General features: G+C 37.6%; 1 protein-coding gene across 2 annotated transcripts in view; it reads right to left on the minus strand.

Annotated features, from left to right (window-relative positions):
* The window catches only part of NOTCH2 (notch receptor 2), a 198,718-nt gene that overhangs the window by 25,400 nt on the left and 147,351 nt on the right, over positions 1-25,967 (minus strand). For both annotated transcript variants that reach the window (XM_059137929.1, XM_059137930.1), the window contains 8 exons: positions 25,406-25,639; positions 21,460-21,570; positions 15,332-15,524; positions 13,558-13,703; positions 11,240-11,353; positions 8,723-8,842; positions 8,132-8,284; positions 337-565 (listed from right to left, as the gene is read on the minus strand). In XM_059137929.1, coding sequence (XP_058993912.1) covers positions 337-565; positions 8,132-8,284; positions 8,723-8,842; positions 11,240-11,353; positions 13,558-13,703; positions 15,332-15,524; positions 21,460-21,570; positions 25,406-25,639 — 1,300 coding nt within the window. The remainder of the gene's footprint in view (positions 1-336; positions 566-8,131; positions 8,285-8,722; positions 8,843-11,239; positions 11,354-13,557; positions 13,704-15,331; positions 15,525-21,459; positions 21,571-25,405; positions 25,640-25,967) is intronic.

The raw sequence follows: 25,967 nt of genomic DNA on the forward strand, positions 1-25,967 counted from the left end.
TGACAAATCTGGGGGGGGGGGGAGGAATTTTAAAATGTCAGCTGAAATGAACAAGGGTCCAAGAGGAGAATGGAACAGCATTATAACTTTTCCTATTCCCTAAGCATAAGAAATAAATGATGGTCTGTCCCACTAAGCTTTTCAACCTCTGACCTTTCACCTGCTAACTACACATTTACAGGGCATCAGGAAGTAGGCAATAGAAGACAAAGCAATGGGACCCAGGTAGCTACCTTACCCTGTGCTGTAACCACAGCCTTGTGCTCTATAGTTTTCCCTCCTTTCCCCATTCTCCCCATAAGACAGTGGTGGCTGTTGAGTGTATGGGTTGCTCACCTCTCAGTGCACTCATCGATGTTGTTCTCACAATGGACTCCATCAAATCCCAACTGGCATTTGCAAGTGTAACTGTTGACATAGTCAGAACAGGTCCCTCCATTCTTACAGGGTTCACTCAGACACTCATTCATGTCTGTTTGACACTTATCCCCAATAAAGCCAGGATTGCACAGGCAGGAGAAAGTATTCATTCCATCTACACAGGAACCTCCATTCTGGCAAGGATCTAAGTCATTACACACAAGAATTAGAGCTCGGAACTATAGCATCGATTTAATCTTAGACCTAAAGGTGAGTGACCTGAACTAAGTCACACTAAGAACAGTAACAATTCTCACTTTTCTCTACTTGTACTTTTCTTTACAGGTATTTTGCCTTGACTCCACCATTTACGAAAATGAATGCAGTAACACTTACCTGAGAGTCTTAGCCTATTTGATAACTGGAATGAACTATGCACACGCACCACTAGCAGTTTTGTAAAATTAAGAGTCCTAAAATTTATAATGGTTGCCCACATTTGCTAATCAAGTATGTGTTCCCAATATACAGAATCTCAAAAATACCAGTAAAGACTTTCAAAAGGTGTATGTGGTAATGGGAGTGGGTGATGTAGGATAGCATATATACTAAGCAGCCCCCTGTGCTGATCTGTATTTCCTATCTTTGTCCTCCCTTCATCTTTCATTTCCTTTCCTTAGCTCTTCTCTTTCCTGTTTGTTTTTGTTTTCTAGAATCAGGAAACATTAACAAAAATTCTATATTGCATAGATCAACTTTAGAACACTTTAGGCTCACAGCAATTACTCAACAAATTTTGAGCTTCTATCATGGCACAGTCTTCCAAAATATAGATGACATATAAATCAGAACAAGAAAAATAAGAGTTAGCCCCTGTTCTTAAGGAGCTTAAAATATATTGCAAAGACTGGTCCTCTACATAAAAAGAGAACTAAACAGCAGGTGGGTAATGTAGCCCTGATTTGATAACAGGCTTATTTAAAACTTACTCATCTATTAGGTTAATTCTACTTTAAGGCTCATCTGCAATCTTTACTGGAAAAATTGTAAAAATGATTATTATTCCTTCTTATCCACAGCATAGCACACTGTAATTTCCATAATGTCTTTCAGGAAACTCACCATAACTTACTGAATTATTACAAATTAATTATAAAAATTTTAAATACTGAAAATTTTGACTCATAAAATAATTAACGTGGAAAAGAAATCCAAATAATTTGATCCCACTCCTTTAAATTTCTCCATCAACTGCTGTGAAATATTTTTCTTCACTACTTACTATACAATGTTGAATTTGTCTGCATATCTTTCTTTGCCAATAGACTATGAGTTTCATGAATGTAAACACTGAGTTTTATCTACCTTGGCATTGCCAGGACCTAGTTTGGTGCCATCTATATGGTGATCTGATATTATGTATGCTGTGAATTAGGTGCCATTACTTTTAACACATTGTGATAACCTTGTTTGAAATTTAATGATTTAATCACCACACAAGTAACTGAGTACTGATAAGCAATGAATACTGATAAGTAACTGAGTATATCACATGCGTGTGATGACAATGTCAAAGCTGGAGAAAGAACCAGAAAGATAAGATGTATGTGGAACAATCCCAAGAGTTTACAATAGGATGAGAATAGCTAATGTTCATGACAGTCAAAATGAAAAGACCTCCTAACTAAGCACTAAATAGGATCCTCAGAGAATACTATCTCAGTAGTGAGCCATTTTAGTCCTAGACTAAAGGCTGTCTGGACCTAACAAATCCTGAAGAAAAGACCCAAAGGATCAAACTGTTTCCAAATGGTCCATAAAACAAAGCGTGAAAATACTCTGAAGATCTTTGTAAAAGTCTAGCATCCAATAAAAATTTACCTGGTAGGCAAAGAAGCAAGAAATACAACTCATGATGAAGATACATGTCAAAAATAGATACAGACCCAAGGGCACCTGGGTGGCTCGGTGGGTTAGAGCCTCTGCCTTCGGCTCAGGTCATGATCTCAGGGTCCTGGGATTGACCCTGCGTTGGGCTCTCTGCTCAGCAGGGAACATGCTTCCCTTCCTCTCTCTGCCTGCCTCTCTGCCTACTTGTGATCTCTGTCAAATGAATAAATAAAATCTTTAAAAAAAAAAAAAAAAGAAAAAGAAACAGATCCAGGAATTTCCCATATGGTAGATTCAGTGTGAAGACCATAAAACAACTATGATAAACATACTCTCTGTATGTTCAAGAAGAAGAAGAAAGCATGAACATGAAAAGGAGAGAGTTAAAGGTATAAGGAAAGACTCAAATCAAACTTCTAGAGATAGAAATACAATGAAGAAAAAAAATAGTATTGAATGAGATTAGCAGCAAACAAAACACTATAGAGGAAATGACCAGTGAACTTGAAGATATATCAAAATATCTTCAAATAATAAAATTATCTAAAATGAAACACTGAGGGAAAAAACTCTAAAAAAAATAAATAAGTATAGTATTTTTGAACAGAGAGACAACTTCAAGCAGCCTAAAAGATGTATGATGAAATTTTTAAAGGGGAGCAAAAAAGTTTTGAAAAAAACAGTGCTTGAATATTTTCCAATCTGGACCCATATATCCCAAAATGTCAATGAAACCCCCCTCCTAAAGGAACATGAAGAACAATAAGGGGCATTATAGTCAAACTGCTAAAAATCAGTAGAAAGAAAATACCTTAAAAATAGCCAAAGGAGAGAAAATAATATAAAGAAACAAATATAAGAATCATTGCAGATTGCTCCTCAGAAAAAAATCCAAGGTAAAAAAGAATGGACGGATGACTTGACAGTGCTGGAGGGAAAAGTCAACTTAGAATTCTACTCCCTATGAAAATATCTTTGAAAACTGAGCCAAAATAAAAACCTTTTCAGACACAGAAAGGCAGAAAGAATTAATCACTAGGAGATAAGCACTACAAGAATTATTAGATTAATTTCTTCAGGCTGAAGTAAAGTGATGTAGATCTATACAGAATGCAGAAATGCAGATCTATGCAAAAGAATGTAAAACACCAGAAACTATAAATATGTTCTTATGTATAAAGATTATTAATTTATTTTTACATCTCTTGAAATTTAATTGACCATTTGATGCAAAATTAATATTTTGAGGGATTATGATACATTTATGACAACAATGGAACAGAAGGCAAAAGTGAAAGTATAAGAATACTTTCTTTTTTTTGTAAGGTTTTTTTTTTTAATTTTTAAAAATATTTTATTTATCCATTTGACAGAGAGAGCTCACAAGCAGGCAGAGAGGCAGGCAGAGAACTGGGGGGGAAGCAGGCTCCCTGCTGAGCAGAGAGCCCGACGCGGGGCTCTATCCCAGGACCCCGGGACCACGACCCGAGCTGAAAGCAGAGGCCCCAACCCACTGAGCCAACCAGGTGCCCTGTTGTAAGGTTTTTATGTGCAATATAAAGTAGTAGAGTTGAAGGTAATCAGTTAAAGTTGCATACTGCAAACCCAAAACCACTGCTACCACCACCACCAAAAAAAAAAAAAAAAGATACAGTTAATGTGCCAGCGGGGAAATAAAATGTAATCCAAAAAATGTTCAGTTATTTCAACGGAAGGCAAAAAAAGAGAGGGAAACGGAAAGAGAAGGAAAAAGATAAAGTAAAATGCAAGATGGCAAATATTGAACTCAGTTTAAATGGCATGAACACCTCAATTAGAAGTTAGACACTGTCATATCAGAGAGAAAAAGCAAGACTCAATATATGGTCTCTAAAAAAACATACTTTAAAGACACAGATAGGCCAAAAGGAAAAGGATGGAAAAAATACCCAACAATAATCAAAAGAAAGGGAGGGTAGTTATATTAATATCAAACAAAGGAGACTTCAGAACAAGGAATATTACAAGGGTTAAACAAGGTTATTTCATAACAAAGGACTCAATTCTTCAAGAGAACATAACAATCTTAGATGTTTATGTACTTAAAACCAGATCTTCAAAATACATTAGGCAAAAACTGACAGAATTACCAGGAGAAATAGACAAATACACAATAATAGTGAAAGACATCAATTTCACTAATTTATAGGGGCGCCTGGGTGGCTCAGTGGGTTAAAGTCTCTGCCTTCGGCTCAGGTCATGTTCCCAGAGTTCTGGGATTGAACCCCAAATCGGGCTCTCTGCTCAGCAGGGAGCCTGCTTCCTTCCTCCTCTCTCTCTCTCTACCTGCCTCTCTGCCTACTTGTGATCTCTATCTGTCAAATAGGTAAATAAAATCTTTTTAAAAAATCACTGATTTATAGAATAAGCAGAAAGAAAATCAGGGAAGACCTAAAAATACTATTAACCAATTTGAATTAGTAACAGCTATAGAACACACCAAGAAACAGCAAAACAGACATTCATTTCAAGTGCACACAGAACACTTACCAAAACAGACCACAGACTAGGCCAGAAAATATGATTTAATACATTTCAAATAATCCAAATAATGCAAAGTACGTTCTCTGATCACATGGAATTAAACCAGATATCATAACAAAACTATCTGGAAGCAATCAGCAACAAAAGATACTTGGAATTAGCAACAATATAGATGGAGCTAGAAAATGTAATTCTAAGCAAAGTAAGTTGGAGACAAATACCATATGGATATGATTTCACTGATATGTGTAATTTAAGAAAACAAATGAATGAGCAAAGGGAAAAAAGAGAAAGAGAAAAGGAGAGAGAGAAAGAAAGAAAGCAAGAAACAAACTCTTTACTTTAGAGTTACCAGAGGGGAGGTAGGTGGGCAAATGGGTCAAACAGGAGATGGGGATTAAAGAGTATACTTACTATGATGAGCACTAAGTAATGTGTAGAATTGTTGAATCACTATATTGTATAACTAAAACTAATGGAACAATGTATTTTAATTATAATGGAATTAAGATTAAAAACTTGATAAAAAAGATTTAGAATTAAAGAACACACTTCCAAATAATTTATGAGTCAAAGAATGAATCAAACTGGAAATTAGAAAGTATTCTGAAAAAAAAAAAAAAAAAACCAGGATATATCAAAATTTGTGAAATACAGTTAAATCAGTGTTTTGGGAAAAAAAATATGGCACTAAATGTTTATTATGTGAGAAAAGTAGAAAGAAATAAAATCAATGGTCTATGCTTTCATCTTAAACTAGAAAAAGAAGGGCAAGCTAGATCCAAAATAGGAAGAATAAAGACCAGAAATCAATGAATTAGAAAACAGCAAACCAGCTGAGAAAAATATAAAACTAAAAATGGGTTCACTAAAAAGATTACTAAAATCAACAATTTTCTACCAAGAGCAATCACAAAGAAAAGAGAGATATAAATTACCAATATCGGAAATCACCAGAGATCTTACAGTAAAAGTACAATATAGGAATATTATGAATGCCAATAATTCTGACAATTTAAAGAAAGTAAAACTAATGCTCTGAAAGATACAAATTACCAAAGCTCAATTTAAAAAAAGATATCCAGAATAAATATATCTATTAAAGACATTAAATTTATAGTTAAAACCTAAGAAAGAAAGTTCCAGACCTAGATATTTAGTAGATATAATACCAACTGTACACAAACTCTTTCAGTAAATAGAGAGGAACCAATTCCCAATTGGTTCTGAGGCCAGCATTGCCCTCTTACCAACATAGCAAAACAAAGTTGGGGAACAATATCCTTCATGAACATAAACACAAAAATTCATAACAAAACTTTGAAATCATATCCAATAAATATGAGAGAGATAATACATAAAGACCAAGTAGAATTTATCCCAGGAATTTAAGGTTAGGTTAACATTTGAAAAACAATTAACAAAATTCACCTACATAAAAAAAAATATATTACTCCCTCAACAGATAAAGAAAAATCATTTGAAAAAAATCAACATTCATTCACTGTAAAAAGAAAAAAAACTCTCAGCAAACCAGGAGTATATGGTAAATTTCTCAATTTGATAGAAGACCAAAAACAAAACAAAACAAAACAACCCAAAAAAGCCCCAAACCTACAAGTAACGTCATACTTAGTGGCAAAAGACTATATACATGCTTCTCCCTGCCCCAGAATCAAGAACAAAGAAGGATTTGCTTGTCTTACCATTTCTATTCTGCATTTACTAAAAGTCCTAGCCAGTATAATAATGCAAGAAAAACAAAATGTATACAGATTGAAAAAGAAATAAAAATATATTTGGCTATACTTATTTAGAGATAACATGATTATCTGTAAAAGAAAAAAAAATCCTGAAAATGTAAACTAAACTAGAAGCTAAATTAATATAGAATTAATAAGTGAGGTTAGCAAAGATTACCACACAAAATTACTCTTTAAAACCTTTAAAACCCACACTACATGTAAAAATTATCTCAAAATAGATTGTAGACTTAAACAGTGCTAAAAAGTATAAAATCTTTAGAAGAAATCAAAGGAGACAGACCTCAGTGATCTTGGGTTAGGCAAAGGTTTGTTAAACAACATACTAGAAAGATGAACTCTGAATGATTATATTGAATTTCATCAAAATTAAACTCTTCCTCTTCAAAAGACAGTCAAAACAGAGGCTATAATTGGGAGAAGATAATTTTAAGGCAAATATCTGACAAAGAAATTATATGTAGAATATAAAGAACTCAATAATAAGACAAACAATCCAATTGTTCAAGCGAACACAAGTTTGCAATAGATAGTATAGCAAGTAATATAGGTGGCTGATGAATAAGCACATGAAAAGATGTTCATAATATTAATAAGTAGGGAAATTCAAGTTAAAACCATTGTGACATAGCATATACAGCCACTAGAAAGGCTAAAATTAAGGGCAATCACATCCAAATGTTCTTGAGGATGTGGTTGAACTCTCAAACAGTGCTTTTGGGAATGAAAATGGTAAAACTATCTTGGAAAACATTCTGGCCATACTGTGAAATATATTGTGAAATATACCTACTACATAATTCATCTATTCCACTTCTAGATATCTACTCAAGAGAAATAAAATCACATGTCTACATAGACTCACTCACAGCAGCTTTATTAATAATATTCCCAAACTTTAAAAAAGCTAAATGTGTATTACATATATATATATATATATATATATATATATATAGTATATCCAAATTATGGAATACTACTTAGCAATAAAATAGAATGAATTATTAATACATGTAACACAGATGAGTCTCAAATAATATGTTAAATGACAGAAGTCATATTTCCTCTTCTAAAAAAAAGTTCGCATGAGATGATTCGATTTACATAAAATTATAAAAAATGCAGGTAAATTTGTAGTGACAGAGGTAGATCCCTGGTTGCCTGGGACAGGGAGGGGGAAAAGGAAGAGAAATTAAAAAAGAAAATATTTTTAGGTGGATGGATATGTTCATTATCTTTAGAGATGATTTCAGTTGTCAAATGTCAAAACATACCGAATTATACATTTAAAATATTGGTAGTACACTTTATATTAATTATACCTCAATAGATCTGCTTAAAAAAAAAACCCCATCACAGCCTTGTCCCCACTTTATCAGTATATAAAAATCAGTAAGGGAATGCTTAAAGAGATTTATTGCCTCAACTCCTAAAGTCATGAGCTTTGAAAGAAGATTTGAAAAATCCTAATATTAAAGACACATGATAAACTGTTAGGATGGCCAGTCTCAGCACTAAGAGGCAACTGTCTTGATGGGGCTCTGCTCTGCTCCCTGTATGCCTCAAGGAGCATATGAGCTAGCTGGCATACTCACTGGCAAGACAGTCATCGATGTCCTCCTCACAGTCCATACCACTGAAGCCTGGAGGACACTCACACATGTAGCTGCCCTGGGTGTTATGGCAGAGACCATGGTTCATGCAGGGCTTGGAGACACACTCATCAATGTCAATTGTACACCGCTGACCTAGAAATACAGGTGCAATGAATGAAGGCAAGGCCCCTGAAATGTATGGGTCACCGAGCTTCAGCTGTGGAAGATGGGGATATTCAGATTGGTCTCCTGTTTTGGGAAGTTTTGTAAGGCTTTGTGCCCTTATTTTTATAAGGGCACAAATATTTTTTATAATTGTTATAAATTATTTGGGGCAAGTTTTGTCCAGATGGTAAAACTGCCTTAGAACATCTTGCTTTTAGACTCAGGCAGGAGTCTTCCAGCCACTAGGGGGCCCCAAAGACATGAAAATGAAAACGGCTTTCTAAGTCATGCCAATTAGCACTCCTACACAAAGGCAGGGGTTCTTAATGATGGGCAGGGCTCAGAAGACCTGGGCCTTCAATGTCAATCTGAAGATCTGACCACTTTGTTTAAAACTTCTGCCTTCTCTAACTCCTGTATTGTTACCTTGCCAGCCAGGGGCACACAGGCAGGTGTAACTTTCAAAATTTGGTGCCTCTTTGCAAACAGCAGCATTTTCACATGGGTTTGGGGAACAGGGAGCCAACACCGTCTGACAATTCTTGCCTGTAAAGCAAATGACAGAATTTAGAGAAATAGCCATGGAAACTGAAATCTTGCAAATTCTTTACCAAAGGATGCTCTCTGAATCCAAGTCTAAGGTCTAAGCAGTTAAGAACTTTGGAATCTGAGACCCCCTAGGTCCTTTGAGTCTTAGCTCTAGCTTGATTACTAACTGTGTGACATCAGGCAAGTTATTTATCTGCTCTGAGCCTCCCACATAAGCAAAATGAGAACCAGGATGGTACATAACTTATAGATGCTTTTTGAGGACTAAATGAAAAAAAAAATGCTTATCAAGTCTTTATTAGCATAGCATAGCTGGCACATAGAGTGAGCACTCAACAACTGTTGGGCTCCTCCTGTCTTTCTATCACGGGTAGTTATTATCGAGGATTGGGACACCTGCATCAGTCAAGTGCGATCGTTTCTGCATCTCCATTGCTAAGAGTCAGCCACTCAGAAGCTCAGCCACATAGATCCTCTTTCATGTGAGTCAGGAAGAAGCAACAACACAACCTCCCTCTCCTCACAACCTCTGCTAGCCTGTTCCAGAAGGCAACAAAGTTGATCAGAAGGCCATGGGAAGCAGGAAAGAGTGAGGTAATTCTGACTGCCTGGTAACATGTCTCCTTATGCCAACATCAACAACATGACATTGATATTTGCATACCAATATTTCTTCCCTTAGCATACTGGATATAAGCTTCCAGCATGGGGGGCGGTGGGGGGAAAATGGTTTTATTAAAAGGAAAAGAGGTTTCTTTTTAAAGTCAAATTACAACTAACTCAACTTAAAATTCCATTCTAAAATTTCATATTCACAAAGAAAAAAAGTTACCATTAATTTTTACCAACGTACCCAACCAGTTTTTAAGGTATCTGGTCAGAATAGTGGTTCGCAAGAGAAGGCAATATTGTTTAGTTCCCTTCATGCTGGCAAAGCCCAATGACAGAACCCTTATCCACACTCAGCACTGAAATTTTAATCTACATAGGCTTTCAGTCTAACATAATTTCCCAAAGTTCATACAAAGTAAATTCTTTATTGGGATCCTAATGTGAAGAAAAACCAATAGCCAGCACAGAGTCAAATATTCTTACAGTATCTGAATAGCAAGAAGACAAAATAAATATTTTCACACCTACATCACACGCAGGTAAGCCTATGATATAACTGGGCATAGTGACACTTGCTTATATCTCCCTGCAGCCATCAAGTCTCAGTCTTTTTGGCTGGGAGATACTCTTCTTACTATGAACAAATGTGATTAGTGCTATCATTATGAAATGTATTTTTTAGACATCCTTTGTCTGGGGATAGCTAAGGATATCCAATAACGTCCATTTTATCAAGGAGCATGGTAAATGCAGTTTGCCTCCGTGAACATTTCTTCCAAAGAGGGGCTAAGTAACAATGTAGCATCAAGTCTTTTGGGTAACAGAGTTGTGATTTTGGCCACTCTGCTATTCTTAATAGCTAGAGTCACTAGTAACAGCTACTACAAACAGCCCACCAGGGGAGTAAGAACTCAGCCATGCTCCTGCCTACATGCTGCATACTGAAGAAACATGCAAAGCCATCATCCATGTTTCTATTTTGTTCTCCACAGATCAAGAAAATGGATGATGAAGAGGTAAACAAGCCACACAAATACAACCACAAGACAGCAGTAATGAGGCAGGAAAATACAAAGAAGAAATAAATGTCCAAGCACACTCCTAAAATACCACCTGAAGCAAAGAACACTTGATACGAAATGAAGTAACACCCATGTCTTCAATGTGTGGAATCGCCATCCAAGCGGCAATACCTCTCTGAGTGAGACGTAGTGGTACTGAATGTAAGGAGAAGAAGGGCTGATAAGAGCACGAACTTTGGATTGAGACAGACTGAGGGGCAAATCTACCACTTACCAATGTGACTTTCAGCAGGTAACTTCTCTTTGCCTCAGCATAAAATGGTCATAGGAACTTCTACTTGGCAGAATTATTGTGAATACTAGATTAAGGAATCCAAAGTATACAAAGTGTCTGGCATACAGTAAATTATCAGTACGTGGTGGTTGTTCTATTATTGAACTAGACTAAGAACACAGATCATGACAACACTGGGTCCCTGCAGATAATGAATGAAACCAGCAGCCATACATAATTTTAAAGAACACTTTAAACCCCAAAGTACAGAGAAGGCAAATGAGTTCCCTTATCAGTTGCATTTAGGAAGGCCACAGGGTTTTGTCAGGGCTCAAGATCTAGTCAGTGAAGGCAGGATGGTTGACCAGGGACTGATTCCTCAGAGCAGCACCACTGCCCCCCCACAGACCCTGTCTCTGAGACTCAGGGGTTTAGAACGACAAGGCAACAGGCATTCCCTCTGGTCCTTTCACCTGCAGAACTCACCTGTGTATGGCAGCACACAGTGGCAAGTATAGCCACTTATGTCATCAAAGCAGGTTCCTTGGTTCAGACAGGGATTTGAAGCACATTCATCAATATTCACTTGACAGTTATAGCCTATAGACAGAAAAAGGGAAAACCACCAAATAATGAGAACTTTGTTAGCTCCTCATTATCTAAATTACAAACAAACCTCTTCATGGTAAATATATTTTTTAGAGTTTATTTATTTACTTGAGAGAGAGAGCGCACACACAAGTCAGGGGAGAGACAGAGGGAGAAGCAGGCTCCCCCTTGAGCAGGCAGCTGGTTTTGGGGCTTGATTCTAAGACCCCAGGATCATGACCTGAGCCAAAGGCAGACACTTAATGTACTGAGCCACCCAGGTGCCCCTCATGGGAAATATTAACTGCTTTAGAAACTGAATTTCTTTAGGCCACTGGAACACTGGTTCATTCATTTCAGTGGCAAGTCCATGACATACAATCAGTCAGTAAAACACAGTCAAAAAGTTGAATAGAAAAAGTATATTCTAATAGTCTAAAGGTTGAATGCACCTTCAAATACAAGTAATTCCTCAACAATGGACCAAGAAGCTCCTTTATGTTAAAACTCTGCTGCTGTATGTAAATATTAGCTCTCTCTATACAAAGCAGCTGGACAGAGCCTAAAAGGGGGTATAATGAATCAAGGGATGATATTTTTTTTTAAGATCTATTCATTTATTTGGGAGAGAGATGGGGAGTGAGCATGAGCAGAGGGAAGGGCAGAGGGAAAGAATCTCAAACAGACTTCCTGCTGAGTGTGGAGCCCCATGCAGGGCTCAATCCCAGAACTGCGAGATCATGACCTGAGGTAAAATCAAGAGTCGGGTGCTCAACTGGCTGAGCTGCCCAAGTGCCTCAAGGGATAATTTTCTTTCAGACATTAATCAAAGTCTCTGGTTTATGCCCACTTTTTCTTTTCTTTTCTTTTCTTTTTTTTTAAAGATTTTATTTATTTATTTGAGAGAGAGACAGTGAGAGAGAGCATGAGCGAGGAGAAGGTCAGAGAGCGAAGCAGACTCCCCATGGAGCTGGGAGCCCGATGTGGGACTCGATCCCGGGACTCCGGGATCATGACCTGAGCCGAAGGCAGTCGTCCAACTAACTGAGCCACCCAGGCGTCCCTATGCCCACTTTTTCATATGCATAGTCTCTACTATTAATGTAGCAGTACTTCCTAAAGCCATAAAACTGTTTTCCCCTGATCCAAGACATGCAATCTATTCCCACTATAAAAAAGAGGAAGTATCAATGGGATAGGACAGTACCCAAGAGCCTCAAGATAGAGGAACTATAAGCACTGTAAATTAAAAAAAATAAATGGTGGTCTGGCAGTACACAGGTCTGGGTTCAAACTGTACTCTGCTACTCACCAGTCACACAACTTTGGATTTTACATTTTGATTTTTATTTTGTTCATTGATCAGCAAGTCTCAATGAGACAAAGAAATAAAAGCATTTTTAAATTTCTTTGCAAATATAATATGTCAGAAAATTAATGACTAAAATATAGTCTCAGAAAATTTTCAAATACATAGATAAATAAATAAACTGACCCTGGAACATATGTAAACAGTGGTCAGTAAAATTTTCAAATAATCAAATAAACTGACCCTGAAACATACTGATATATCGTGGTAGCCTGGGACAATTTTTGAGTGGGGAAATTAAAGGCCAAGTGGATAGAGGAGTGCAAAATCAACGATATACCCACAGATTTCACTCTCATGAGTTTCTAAGAGAAAGTTGATGGTGGAAATACAATGGCAACTCAAAAAATGATTTTATACAACAGCCACTATAATACATTTATAGAAGGCCACAGGTAGACTATATGTTTAGGTTATCTCAATGTGTAAGATAATTTGTTGGAAGGTGTCTGGAACACACGGATTCTTCCACGGCATGACTGTTCTCATAATTATAGTAAGACAATATTCTCATTCTACTCTCTACAAATCTCTTTTGAATTACCATAGAATCAAACCGGCACCAGGGAGCTTACAATTAGAACACCTGTCCAGAGTTGTATAAGTGGAATCCTAGCTGCTCACCTTAAATAGTTCTGTAGCTCACATCTCTGCTAATAGAATTGGTATCTCTTTATGTTTTAATTTCCCAAGTGTAAAAACATTAAGTTCTTACAAATATTAAGTTCTCAAATTATGTTTGCTATAAGAGTGAATAGGAACAAAGGAAAGGGAAAGGAAGAAGTCCAAGAATATGCAATAAGAAAAAGGCATAAAGGGAGATAGAAATATGCACTTCTGTTTTCACCTTTAAAGCCCTTCTTGCAAGTACACCTGTATCCATTCACCAGATTGTCACAAGTTCCTCCATTCTGACATGGGTTAGAAAGACATTCATTTTTGTCCACTTCACAGTTGATGCCAACCCAGCCTGCATCACAGAGGCACTTGTACCTGAAAGTAAATATAGCTTTCTTTACTATGGGAGGATAAATGTAAACTTGAGTCTTAGGTGAAATGTAAGACTTGGTGAAGAAATGAGGGACAGAGGAGCTCATTGGTAAACTAATCTCATTTTTGCTCTTCTTGGAATCTATACTTGGATCGTTGTGGACACAATGTGAATTGTGTGGCCCCATCTGGAGTATTCAGTAACCAGATTTTTCCAGTGCTTCCCAGCTCACCAAGATGCTAGAGAACTTAATTAATTACAGTGAGCTTTCATATGTAAACAGCGGTCAGTAAACACATTGGACCAATTTGAAAGACACATTAATGCGGATAAATCTGAGCTTTTATTATACATAAAACTAAAGTAAAGCAAACCTTAGGATCATTTGTTTCTTTTTTTTTTTTTTTTTTAAGATTTTATTTATTTATCACGGGGCGGTGGGGGGGGGGCGAGCACAGGCAGACAGAATGGCAGGCAGAGGCAGAGGGAGAAGCAGGCTCCTTGCTCGGCAAGGAGCCCGATGTGGGACTCGATCCCAGGACGCCGGGATCATGACCTGAGCCGAAGGCAGCTGCTTAACCAACTGAGCCACCCAGGCGTCCCGGATCATTTGTTTCTGACGCAAAACAGACACCCAAGAAGTAGGTTAGTATCAGAGACTCTAAGTCACTCTGAGGAGCTCCTGGGATGTCTCACTTTTGAGACATGCTTTGTTCTTTCCTGAAACCCTGCCCCAGAAAGCATGCAGGGTAAGCTGAGAAGGAAAAGGAACAAAAACGAAGGTGTCTGAAATACATGTATACTGTTCACAAGTTGAACATCATTAATACTTAGATTATATTATAGATATAGATATAGATTATATTAACATCAGGAAATAAAAGCTCTCTTGTGTGGAGATACTCAGGAAAAGGGTAGATGGGTTGGGATGCTTTGCAGATATATGAAACAGATATACCGAGGTAATTCATTTGGAAAAATTACTTGGTTTACCTTCACCCCTAAATACACACTTCATTCTTTCACCTGTTTTAAGTATGGCAAATGGCAATGCCTAGAGCCCTATCTTCTGGCAGGCATAGCAAGAGTATAGGACTATCTCGTGTGACCTAACATCACACTCTGAGTTTCTAGAAAAGTACCTATCAACACATCACACAACTCTCGGGGGCTTACAAACCATGAATGTTTTATCAGGGCCATGTCTAAATTAGCTGAGACCAACTCCACTTCAGTGGCACACTGGTACTGTAACAGAATAGAACTGAGGAGTTTTGTTGCTGTAGTTGTTGTTTTTAAGAACTGAGCTTTTTTTACGCAGTGGAAAAGATCAAATAGAACCTCCCTTAGAACTCAATCTTGCAGTGATTGCTAAAAGCACAATTGCCAAAGACTCACAAAATAATACTGGACTTCTCCTGTGAGCTGACTACCTCCCTATTTTCTACCTATTCAGTCATGGAAGGTAGAGCAGAAGTGGTGGTTTGGAAGAGTGAAGAAGCCTACCAAAATCTACAACCCAGTCTCAGCTCAAGCCCCTGAATGACTTCCACAGGAAAAGGCCTGTGCTGAAACCCAATTGGCTTGCTACAAGTCAAAAAGGAACTAATCGTACATGGCAACTACTCACCCGCTGAGGCCCCCGGTACAGTTTCCGTGGATGCAGGGACTGCTCAGGCACTCGTTCACCTGTGAGTAGCAGCTGGGGTGATGCGGACCCTCAGGGCACAGACAGCGGAAACCATTCACATCATTGATGCACGTTGCACCCTTGCGACAGGGATTGGAGGCACACTCATCAATGTCAATGTTGCATCTCTGCCCTGTAGAGAAGGGAAAGTTTTTGTCAAATCCAAATCCTTAGGGAAGAGACACAGAACAAGGAGAGATACTGTGTTGACACCTTCCATCTGTACAGACTGTAAGATGCCTTGGGCACCAAATGCAAGATTTAAATAAGACACCTAAGAGCACTTAGCTCCATGCAAGAAGTAGCAAACAGCATAGTCAGTCTTCTGATAATACAGCCAAGTTAACAAATAGCTGGACAGCACTGCAGTACTTTATACATTTCTCCTCTATCCCATCTTAGAAACAGGGCAACTTCAAAAAGAGAACACCAAATGTTACCAAAGTTGGTTTTCCTCCTGCTGCCGTTCTGAGCCCTCTCGAAGAAGCTTTTATCACTGCTTGCAGCTGGTTCACCACAAAATAATTTTTTCAGTTAGTCAACCTCTTACATCTCTACATGTGGTATATATGAATTGCCCAGAATACTTAGTGAATAAACTATTAATTTAATGATTATATTGGTTACAAAGAAAGCCATTTTGCTTTCATTCTTAGAGTTGTATTAACCCATTTTCTACCTAAGAAGGGTATTCTAAACATAATTATATTGTCTTCTGATAATTGAGAAAATAATCTAGGATCTTCTAATCTAGATCAGTAGTACTCAAACTTTAATGTGCAAAAAGAGTCTCTTAAAATACTTGTTTTAAAAGGAGATTCGTAGGTCCTATCACCATAGACTGATTACAATCTGGAGTGGAGTCCAGAAAACCATATTTTAAATAATGCAGATGGTGCAAATATTACACTTTGAAAACCTCTGATATAAACAATTATTAATCATCACATAGTAATGTAAATACTCAGAATATATGAAATTAAGTAAATATATTCTTCCTCTAAAACCTCCATAAGGCTGCACTTCAAAAAGATGTCAGCTCTAACCTTGACATTTGTTGCTTTAAGTTGATTAAAGTGTGCCACTTATATAAGTTTTGCTTTGTTAAATTCTGAATAACTGAGATTTAACTATACATTCCAAAATGATATAAAATTTTTAAATAACCCATAATTCTGTAAATGAGTGGCCATAACAAACTGCTGTAAAGGAATTTCAAAGTTTCAAAGAATACAATTTTCTGATTCAGATAAAAACATGCATTTTTTATTTAAGAAAGAGTAACCCTGCATTTAGAACAGGAAATTCCAAATGAAATAGATCCACACCCCTTTAAAGTATGGGTATTAACATTTTTTCACTCTCTGTTGCTCTCTAAACCATTATTGGTGGTTCTTGTGGTAAAGACCCATAATCTGGTAGTGGTTGCTGCTTTCCTTGTAAGTGTTTTATTAATAACTTATTTTTAAATACTATTTTCTTAGCCTTAACCTCAGAATTTTTTTTAGATGTTTGCCACTGGCACCAAGAGAGGAGCCGAACTCTTCAACTGCACAGCTATCCTTGGCTTGCTATCCAATGGAGAATGAGGAAAAAGCCTTCCTTTACTGTCCTTTGTAGGAAGCATTTTCTCAGAAGTCTCTCCTCCCAGGTTTTCTTCATTTGTTTTAAAAAGTCTTCCCAGATCAATTTTCAAGTCATCTTTAACCAAGAGGAAATGCCTCCTTGTGCAGTCTACCATGTGGACTAACTGCTGCTTCACTATTAAGGAGTTTCCACCCAGCATCAGAAATGCCCAGCACAAGGCAATGCATCTTACTCGGCTCAGGAACTGCCGAATGAGAAGTTAACCAATGTTTCTCACCTTGTAGGTACTCAACAAAATAGTGTTTAATGAACAAAAGCATGGTATATTCCACTTGAAAGCCTGGATTTGGATGTCAGAAGTCCCATATGTGAGTTCTAGTCATTTACTCAGCAGTATCTATTGTTTCCTCCATGCTAGGCACTGTTTTAGACACTGGCTAAAAAGATGATTAGGGAGGTTTCTGCCTTCTGGGAACTCGGAGTCCTAGCTGTGTGACTTGAAACCTACAAAATATATTTGTATACATCGCATGGACACATCAAGCTCTGTCTCTCAGCTGTCTTGTTAAACAGGAAGAGTAAAACTTCTTTACCTTTTGTGTTTTGTCTTGTAAATATTCTGAGATATAACTGATATATAACACCATACAAGTTTAAGGTATACAGCATAGTGATTTGATACACTTATACATTGCAATAGATTATCACTTTAATGTTAGCTAACATCTCTATTATGTCACACAATTATCATTTTTTTGTGGTGAGAACAATGAAGACTTACTCTCTTAGCAGCTCTCAAGTTTATTATACAGTATTGCTGACTATGATCACTGTGCTGTGATAAATAAGGTTTGGAGACTTTTCTACTAGTTTCAAGTCTGTACCCTTAAATACATCTTCCCAATTAGCCTGGCCCTGCTAGCCACCATCCTATTCTATTTTTGTGCATTTGGCATTTTTGAATTCTGCATACAAGTGATATTGTACAGTATTTGTCTTTCTCTGACTGATTTATCTCACTTAGCATAAAACCCTAAAGGTCCATCCATGTTGTCTCAAATAGAAAGATTTTATTCTTTTTTATGGCTGAGTAATACAAATTGATTTCAGTATTATTGCAAGATTCCTTGTTCTTAGCAGTGTGCAGTTTGGGATAACCTAATAATAGTTAACTAAGGGTGAAAGAACCAAAAAGCAATTGCCTGTTAAATGTTTATAAATTACAAATTTATATATTTGTATATATAAATTATACACTTTACTACTGATTAGAAACTACTGTAAGACATTTAGAGAGGGCAGAGATTATAAAATTCAAATGTATGTTTTCTTATTGTACTTTGGTGATTTTACACGGTTTTATAATGACATTGTAATGAGGATTAGCTACTTGGTAGTTCTGTTACTCATGATTAGCTTTTCAAATGCCTTTTGAAAACTACTAGGGTTTGGTAGATAGTAAAGTTTTCAAAACTTCACCTGTTTCAGATGATATTGGGTTTCTAAGTATAAATAATGATTTACAGTTTAAAAATACAATCAGTCTATGGCTAAATCACGTAGCTCTGAAAATTACAGTGGATACTTCTAGTATCCTCTATCTAGAAATTATTGGGAATTTTCCAATAATTGTTTCTGAAATTGTGTTGAGCTATTTCTGCCTAATGTGTGTGTGTGTGTGTGTGTGTGCATTTTAAGATTTTGTTTATTTACTTGACAGAGATCACAAGTAGGCAGAGAGGCAGGCAGAGAGAGAGGGGGAAGCAGGCTCCCCGCTGAGCAGGGAGCCCGATGTGGGGGTTCGATCTCAGGACCCTGAGATCATGACCAGAGCCGAAGGCAGAGGCTTCAACCCACAGAGCCATCCAGGCGCTCCATGTGTGTTTTGTTGGTTTTTTTTTAATGAGCTATAGTTGACAGTTAACATACCAGTTATAGTGTGTAACAGAATGATCTGATATTTGTATATACTGCAAAATGATCATCAAAATAACTCTAGTTAACATCCAACACCATACACTGTTTCAAAAAAAATTTTTCTTGCCTTTGCCTATTTTTAAATTGGATTATTTGCTTCTTTGTTATTGACTTGTATGAGCTCTTAATACATTTTGGATATTATTAATCCCTTTTCAGATATATTGTTTGCAAATATTTTCTCCCATTCTGTAGGCTGCCTTCTCAATTGATTGTTCCTTGCTGTGCAGAAGCACCTTAAGTAGTCCCACTTGTTTATTTTAGTTTTTGTTGCCATTGCTTTTGGTTTCTTATTCAGCTTACCTGGACTGTTACAAGAAGTCAGCATAGTAATAGATGTGAAGGCAAAACTAAAAAAGTAGTTTGTAAAACTGAAAAGTAGCTTGTAGAAGTATCATTTGATATTTTACATTTCCCAATCAGAAAGTATAAAGAGGTCTAAGGAGAATACAGAATTTAGTCTTAAAAAGAAAAACTCATTTGTATCTGCCAAAGCTGTCATGAGAATTCTAAAAAAAAGAAAGGAAGAAAGAAAGAAGAAAAAGAAAAGTAGTAGTGTTAAAGGAAAGGATAAAACACCTCACATTTACAGCTTATGTATATATAATACCAGAGCTGTCTGTGGTATTTTCAGCAGCTGATTAAAAAAACAACAAACGGGGGGCGCCTGGGTGGCTCAGTGGGTTAAGCCGCTGCCTTCAGCTCAGGTCATGATCTCAGGGTCCTGGGATCGAGCCCCGCATCGGGCTCTTTGCTCAGCAGGGGGCCTGCTTCCTCCTCTCTCTCTGCCTGTCTCTCTGCCTGCTTGTCATCTCTCTCTGTCAAATAAATAAATAAAATCTTTAAAAAAAAAAAAAAAAAAAAAAAAAAAAAACAAACGGGAAAAAAAAAAAAAAAACACAGACATAGAAAATTGTTCCAAGAACAGAGTACCACCCAGTAACCAAAACATTCCAGTTCTTGGTTATGTAATTTCATGCTACACCTTAGGTTTATTTTAGAATATTTTTAGCCTATGTCCTCCCTCCTTGACCTCCTTGGTTTGCTGAATGTTAAAATCAGAGAGAATATGATTTACTGGCATTTCAAAAAAAAAAAAAAAAAGTCCAGTGTAAGGCTTACATATCTAAAAAGAAGCCAGAATAGGCACCCACTTAGACTGTCTGGTGAGCTGAGAACAGCCATGGGCTCTAGAGTAGGACTACCTGGAATGGAACACTGGCCACAGTGTACCTGTAATGTTATTTATACTCTCTAAGCTCAGGGTTTCTCATCAATACCATAGAAATGATAATGGCTGTAATAATTAAATGAGATTAGGCACTTACCTCCTAGCTCAAAAAAAGTTCTTAATAAATGGCAGCTATTCCCTTGTTACCTATTTAACAAAAATGCACCTATTATCCTATCTAGCAGGAATTTTTTTGTATACAACTGGCTATCACTTAATCTTGGAGTAACAAGTTTTAGGATCCAGCTACTAATAGCAGTGCTGGGCACTAGATACGCAGCTTTCATCATGCCTGTCTTCTGAGTGATCTTCCACTGAGCAGAGATCTCCTTGCATCCATAATCATACCAAGCAGGAGAAAGGATTGTGAAATATACAGGAAAGTAAGTTCCTGACAAGTGAGAGGAAGACATTAACTTCACTTGGCCCTGAATGCCTTTTGACATCATGGTTTAAAAAGCTCTGAGGGAAATTTCTCACATTGGTTGCAAATGACCACATGGTATTTATTAAATGGTAACATTATTACCTAAGTTCCTGCTTGCACATGGCACTGTCTAGAAAGAATAGAATGGGCATTATCACCTCTGATGATGCCATCAACAAATAGATGAGTCAATAAGGTGCCTTCGATTTCTCAGCCCCCAGCACTATTTGATCAGGAGGGCAAAAGGTAAAGGCAACCTTATCAACAACAAAACAGAGAGATTTATGTGTGTGTGCACACAAGCATGTGTGTGTAAATGTTCTAACTACTCATAATAATTATAACCAATTTTATTTTAGCTATGTACTTTCTTCCTCCTAGGGAAGATCTCCCTTGCACTGCCAAGTTAGCTTGGTCCTTCCAAGTTCTGGCCTCATCCAACAATCCCCCATAAGAGGAAGTACTCAGAAAAAACCATTTAGTGTTTTCATAGAATTTTATCTTGGCTATCCTTTTATGAAGGCATTCACTACTAAGTGTAGCAAATTAAAGGCAGCATTAGACATTATGTAACTCAAGCACAGTAACAGAAACTCATAGTCTAACTAGGAATGCTTTTCAGGTAGGTATAACACATGGTCGAAAAATCCTAATTAATGAAAAGCTTCATGTTACAGTTTAGGGAAGGCCTGTAAGTAGAAAACTCAGCCGGAGAAGTACAGAAACAAACTTCAAACATTCCAAGAGATAAAGGAATAGAAAACATTTGAAAAGTGAATTTTCTTTAGATGCCCCTTTCCCAAAGTGATGGGGCTAGGACTCCCTGAAAAAAAGAGTGTTTATTACCTGTGAAACCTGGTGAGCAGACACAACTGTAACGATTAATGCCATCCATACAGACTCCGTGGACACAAGGGTTACTTGCACAGTCATCAAAATTGATTTCACAATTAACACCTGCAAAGATAAACCAGTATATGAGCAAAAAGAAACCAGTATTACTGCAAAAATAGTATATGATACTAGGGGCTGAGAAATCTAGAGTATCCAGCCAACCCTAGACAGGGTAAAGCATCAGATCTCCAAAGTGTAGTCTTCCAGACCCCGTCAGGGTATTATGAGGTCAAAATTATTTTATGAATCACACTAAGCCACTATCTGCCTGTTTCAGTGCATTGGCATCTCCACTCCACTCTTGGTGCAAAAGCAATGGGGGTGGAATTGCTGGCATGTTAGCAGGAATCAAGATAGTGGTGCCAAAATGTACTAGTTAGTGGTCTTCATATTCTTTACCTCTATGCACTTACAATTTAAACCAACAAAAAGACAGTTTCACTTAAGAATGACTTTGGTGAAGAAGTCAAAATTATTAACTTTATATTTTTATTATATCTTGACCTTTGAATATAAATCTTCTGTTCTATGTAATGAAATGGGAAATAAAGCAATTCTGTGGCATGCCAAATACACAGCTGCTTCCAGGAAAAGCAGTTGTTTGATTGTTGGAGTTCTGAACTGAACATGCTTTCTTCATAGAATCCCATTTTAATTGAAAGAACAACTGACAGAGGAACCAGGGCTATTCAGACCTACGTATTTAGCAAACATTATGTGAAAGAGGTAAACCTGTCATTTCAAGGGGAAAAACTGGCAGTCCTGTGTTCCAAAAATAAAATTTAAGCTTAAGAAAATTAGAATTTTGGAACTTAAATCCACTGCCAAAAGCTTGCAACTATCACTATTATGGACATAAGTTCAGGATAAATCTTAAAGGGTCTGGTATCTTTCATCTGGGGCTGTGCTGCCTCCCTTCTGACCCATTCCCCAGACCAATGGTAGAGTTTGGCTATATTAAGAAAGGCTTAATTATAGATATGGATAACTAAACAGTATGGATATACCAATAATAATTTTTACCATCATTTTATAAAAATACTCATGATATTTTGGCATTTACTTAACATGAATTTAGTGATACTTGATTTTCCATCCATAGAAAAATGTCTTGTAAGTTTAAAAAAATCTAAAATAAAGCCTGGTATAAAGGATACAAACTAACAAAATTTCCGTGAAAAAAAAATGTGACCATTTTGGTTCACTCACACTTTGTATTAATATTTATTAATGATAATTATATTAAAAAATTACTAAGCCATTATTATGCACAAGTACTTTGCCTCCCACTTTACAGAACTTTTTTTTAGTCTTCTCACTCAACTGGCACATCAAGTTGCGTTACATACCTGTTTTATCATGGACTTGCACAATTACAGCAGCACAGCCAGGATGTGAGCCACACTCTTTGCCACACCATACTGGTCATTCTGTGATTAATGAGGTCAGACTGCCTCAGTGGCCACAAATCAGGCGAGAGTTTCCATATTCCTTGTATACTAGTGCATACTTTTAGGAGAAGTGTCTAGCCACTGGCTAATAACCCCCACTTACCCAAAATTGACCACAGCAGGCCACAGGAGGCTCTAGTTTATTCGAATGGGAATAGATAACATTGCCCAAGATGGGACAATGAGATTTTCTCATTGCAACGTTGGAACAGGAACTGTGGGACCCATGGTCTAAAATTGCTCTGCTTCCTAATTTCTGTAAAGCCTAATCAGTCAGTTCTCACTTGGAATCTGTAAGATACTTTTTTTTTTTTTAAGATTTTATTTATTTATTTGACAGAGAGAGATCACCAACAGGCAGAGAGGCAGGCAGAGAGAGAGGAGTAAGCAGGCTCCCTGCTGAGCAGAGAGTGTGGACCCTGGGATCATGACCTGAGCTGAAGGCAGAGGCTTTAACCCACTGAGCCACTCAGGCGCCCCGGAATCTGTAAGATATTTGTATGTGCTTTCACTAAATTCTGTCTATTTTGTAGTTATGGTTTGCTTGTTTACTAAAGGGTCTTTAAACTAGTCAAGTTGGTTTCTATGACTTAAAACCTAAAGAAACTTACTGAGAACAGTTTCCCATTATAAGACCAAGGGTGAAAGAAGCTTCAGAAGTGATTCTGGGTGGTATATCTCACTTTAAGTACCCAATAAGTAAGAAACCACAATTATAACCAGCACATTGTAAAATACCCCTTCTGTCTACACTTGTCCAAACCCCAACCTACTAACTCAGGACCATGTATTGAATGGGTCATAGATTCTTCCTCCAGAACTCACAAGTCCATTCATAATGACTAATTAAATAAACATGTTCATCCAGGACCTTAGTACATTTCAGGGCTTTCTCCACCTATTACAGACCAAGATTTTTTCATGATGCCTGCATCTCTTTGCTTTAATTCTCCCAACAGCCATATGAAGGGGTCTGGCAGTTTTCTGAGAGATTCCAGGCCTTTATTCTATGTTGCCTGCACACCACTCATATTTACTTATTGCATTTCTCAGTGACAGCTACTTACACCTTGTCTTCTCTGTCCTCCCCAGAGAATACACCTGATACATCCCGGCACAATGATATAATCCCAGAGAAAACAAAGTGCTTACCAACCCACCACTCACCCAGGATTCCAGTATATTTGTTATAATGGGGATGATAGCAAAGACGTTTACAACAGCCCCACCATTCTAAAGGCATCCTTTCAATTGCCTGTAAATCTCTCAAATTTCTTTTCGAACTGCAATTTCTCATGTCTGGGGACCAGCCCGGAAGCAAATTGCTTTTGGAAGGTTTCACAAAGATCCATTCAGCTCTTTTAGTGAGTTATCTAAACGTGGGGAGGGGGAAGGCATTTTCAACAGTGAAGGCATGGGATGTTTTTCGTATGCTTGAGCAACTCAAAAAGGACTTTGTTTTCAAACTTGGCATGTACGAGGTCCTGGATGGAGACCAGGGCCTTTGACAAGTTTGAAGAAATGGATTTGGAAATAACAAAATAAAATGAGGGCAGTTAACCACCTCCCCCACCTTTGCCCCCTACATAGGCCATTTTCCTTAAATCAAGAATGAGTTCTCAATAAATCACTCCCTTGTATTGGCAGGTTCCCTTCTAACAAAGGCACACACTAGTTAATCTTCCACTAATACATTTTCTTTGATCTGAGACATAGTACTTCTCTGTCCATTAACCACAGTTGTGACCATAATTATTCCTTGAATAAGTAAAACAGACTCCAGTGAAACCTGTGAAATGCTGCTGCCTGAGAAAATAATTCAACATTCCCCCAGCAAGGAGCAGCATGCCCTCCTAAGTAACAAGCAGTCACTCAACCAGAGTAGGGAAACCGCAAAAAATTCGGGGAGGGAAATGGCGGCTCTACATTCTAATTTACAATGGCTGGGAGGCGCTGCAAAGTCTCCCCTTTCCCTGAGAATCCCCCCTAATGGCCAAGGTCCACCTGAGACACATGGTGGAAGAAAAGTGTCACATTAAAGAAACCAGACTCTGAAATAGAGAAAAACACAACTGGAAGGACAGGGGTGAGGGAGAAGGGAAAGGGCCAGCTTCATTCATCTGAGCGTGTCGGAGCTAAAGAAAAAAAGATAATCAAATCAAGCCACAAAGCCAACAGGGTTTCCAATTTTAAATAATAATTTCAATTTTTTGAAGTAGTGTGTCTACTTTTAACAAAAAAGACACACCCCAAATCATCAGTTTTGCAAAGCTACTGCCTCTAATTTCTCCAGTGGCTAGAGGCAACTGCCTCTGAGATGTTCCTGGCTGTGCCTCTCAGAATCAGGATTATTTTTCAGGTATCTGAGCATATGCCATGACAGCCTGAGACAGATGTATAAACTATGTGGGGGGAACAGTGAAAGTCCAGAGGAGACATAGGGTTACCTGACGTGCCGGGCTGGCAATTGCACTGGTAGCCATTCACCAGGTCGATGCAGCGACCGTCATTCAGGCAGGGGCTGCTGTAACACTCATCTATCTGGTCACTGCAGATGGCACCCATGTACCCCGGGTTGCAGATGCAGGTGTAGGAATCAATCCCATCCTGACACTGGCCATGGTGGCAAGGATCAGGGTCACAGTTGTCGATGTTCTCCTCACACAACACACCAGTGAATCCTGGGAAGGAATTTTACCAAGAAGGCTTCAAACAAAGTCAGACACTCCACATTGGAACATAAGTGTGGCCACATCCACTTATCCTACAGACCTCATGTCTCAACAGTTCTTACTGTAAACAATGAGCAATTGAAGCCAACTATTTGCATGACTTATAAGGCATGCCTGAGTTGTGCTTTAAAATAGTTATCAAATAAAATTTGTAGAATTCAAATACCTTTTTTAAATGACCAGTGGTTTCACTTCAGAGATACTTGAACTACATCTTCATTTCATACTGGGCTTCAATGGGGAATAACTTCCAATATTTTTCTATTACGTATTTATA

Source organism: Mustela lutreola, chromosome 10, assembly GCF_030435805.1.
Source record: "Mustela lutreola isolate mMusLut2 chromosome 10, mMusLut2.pri, whole genome shotgun sequence".
Classification (NCBI taxonomy): Eukaryota; Metazoa; Chordata; class Mammalia; order Carnivora; family Mustelidae; genus Mustela; species Mustela lutreola.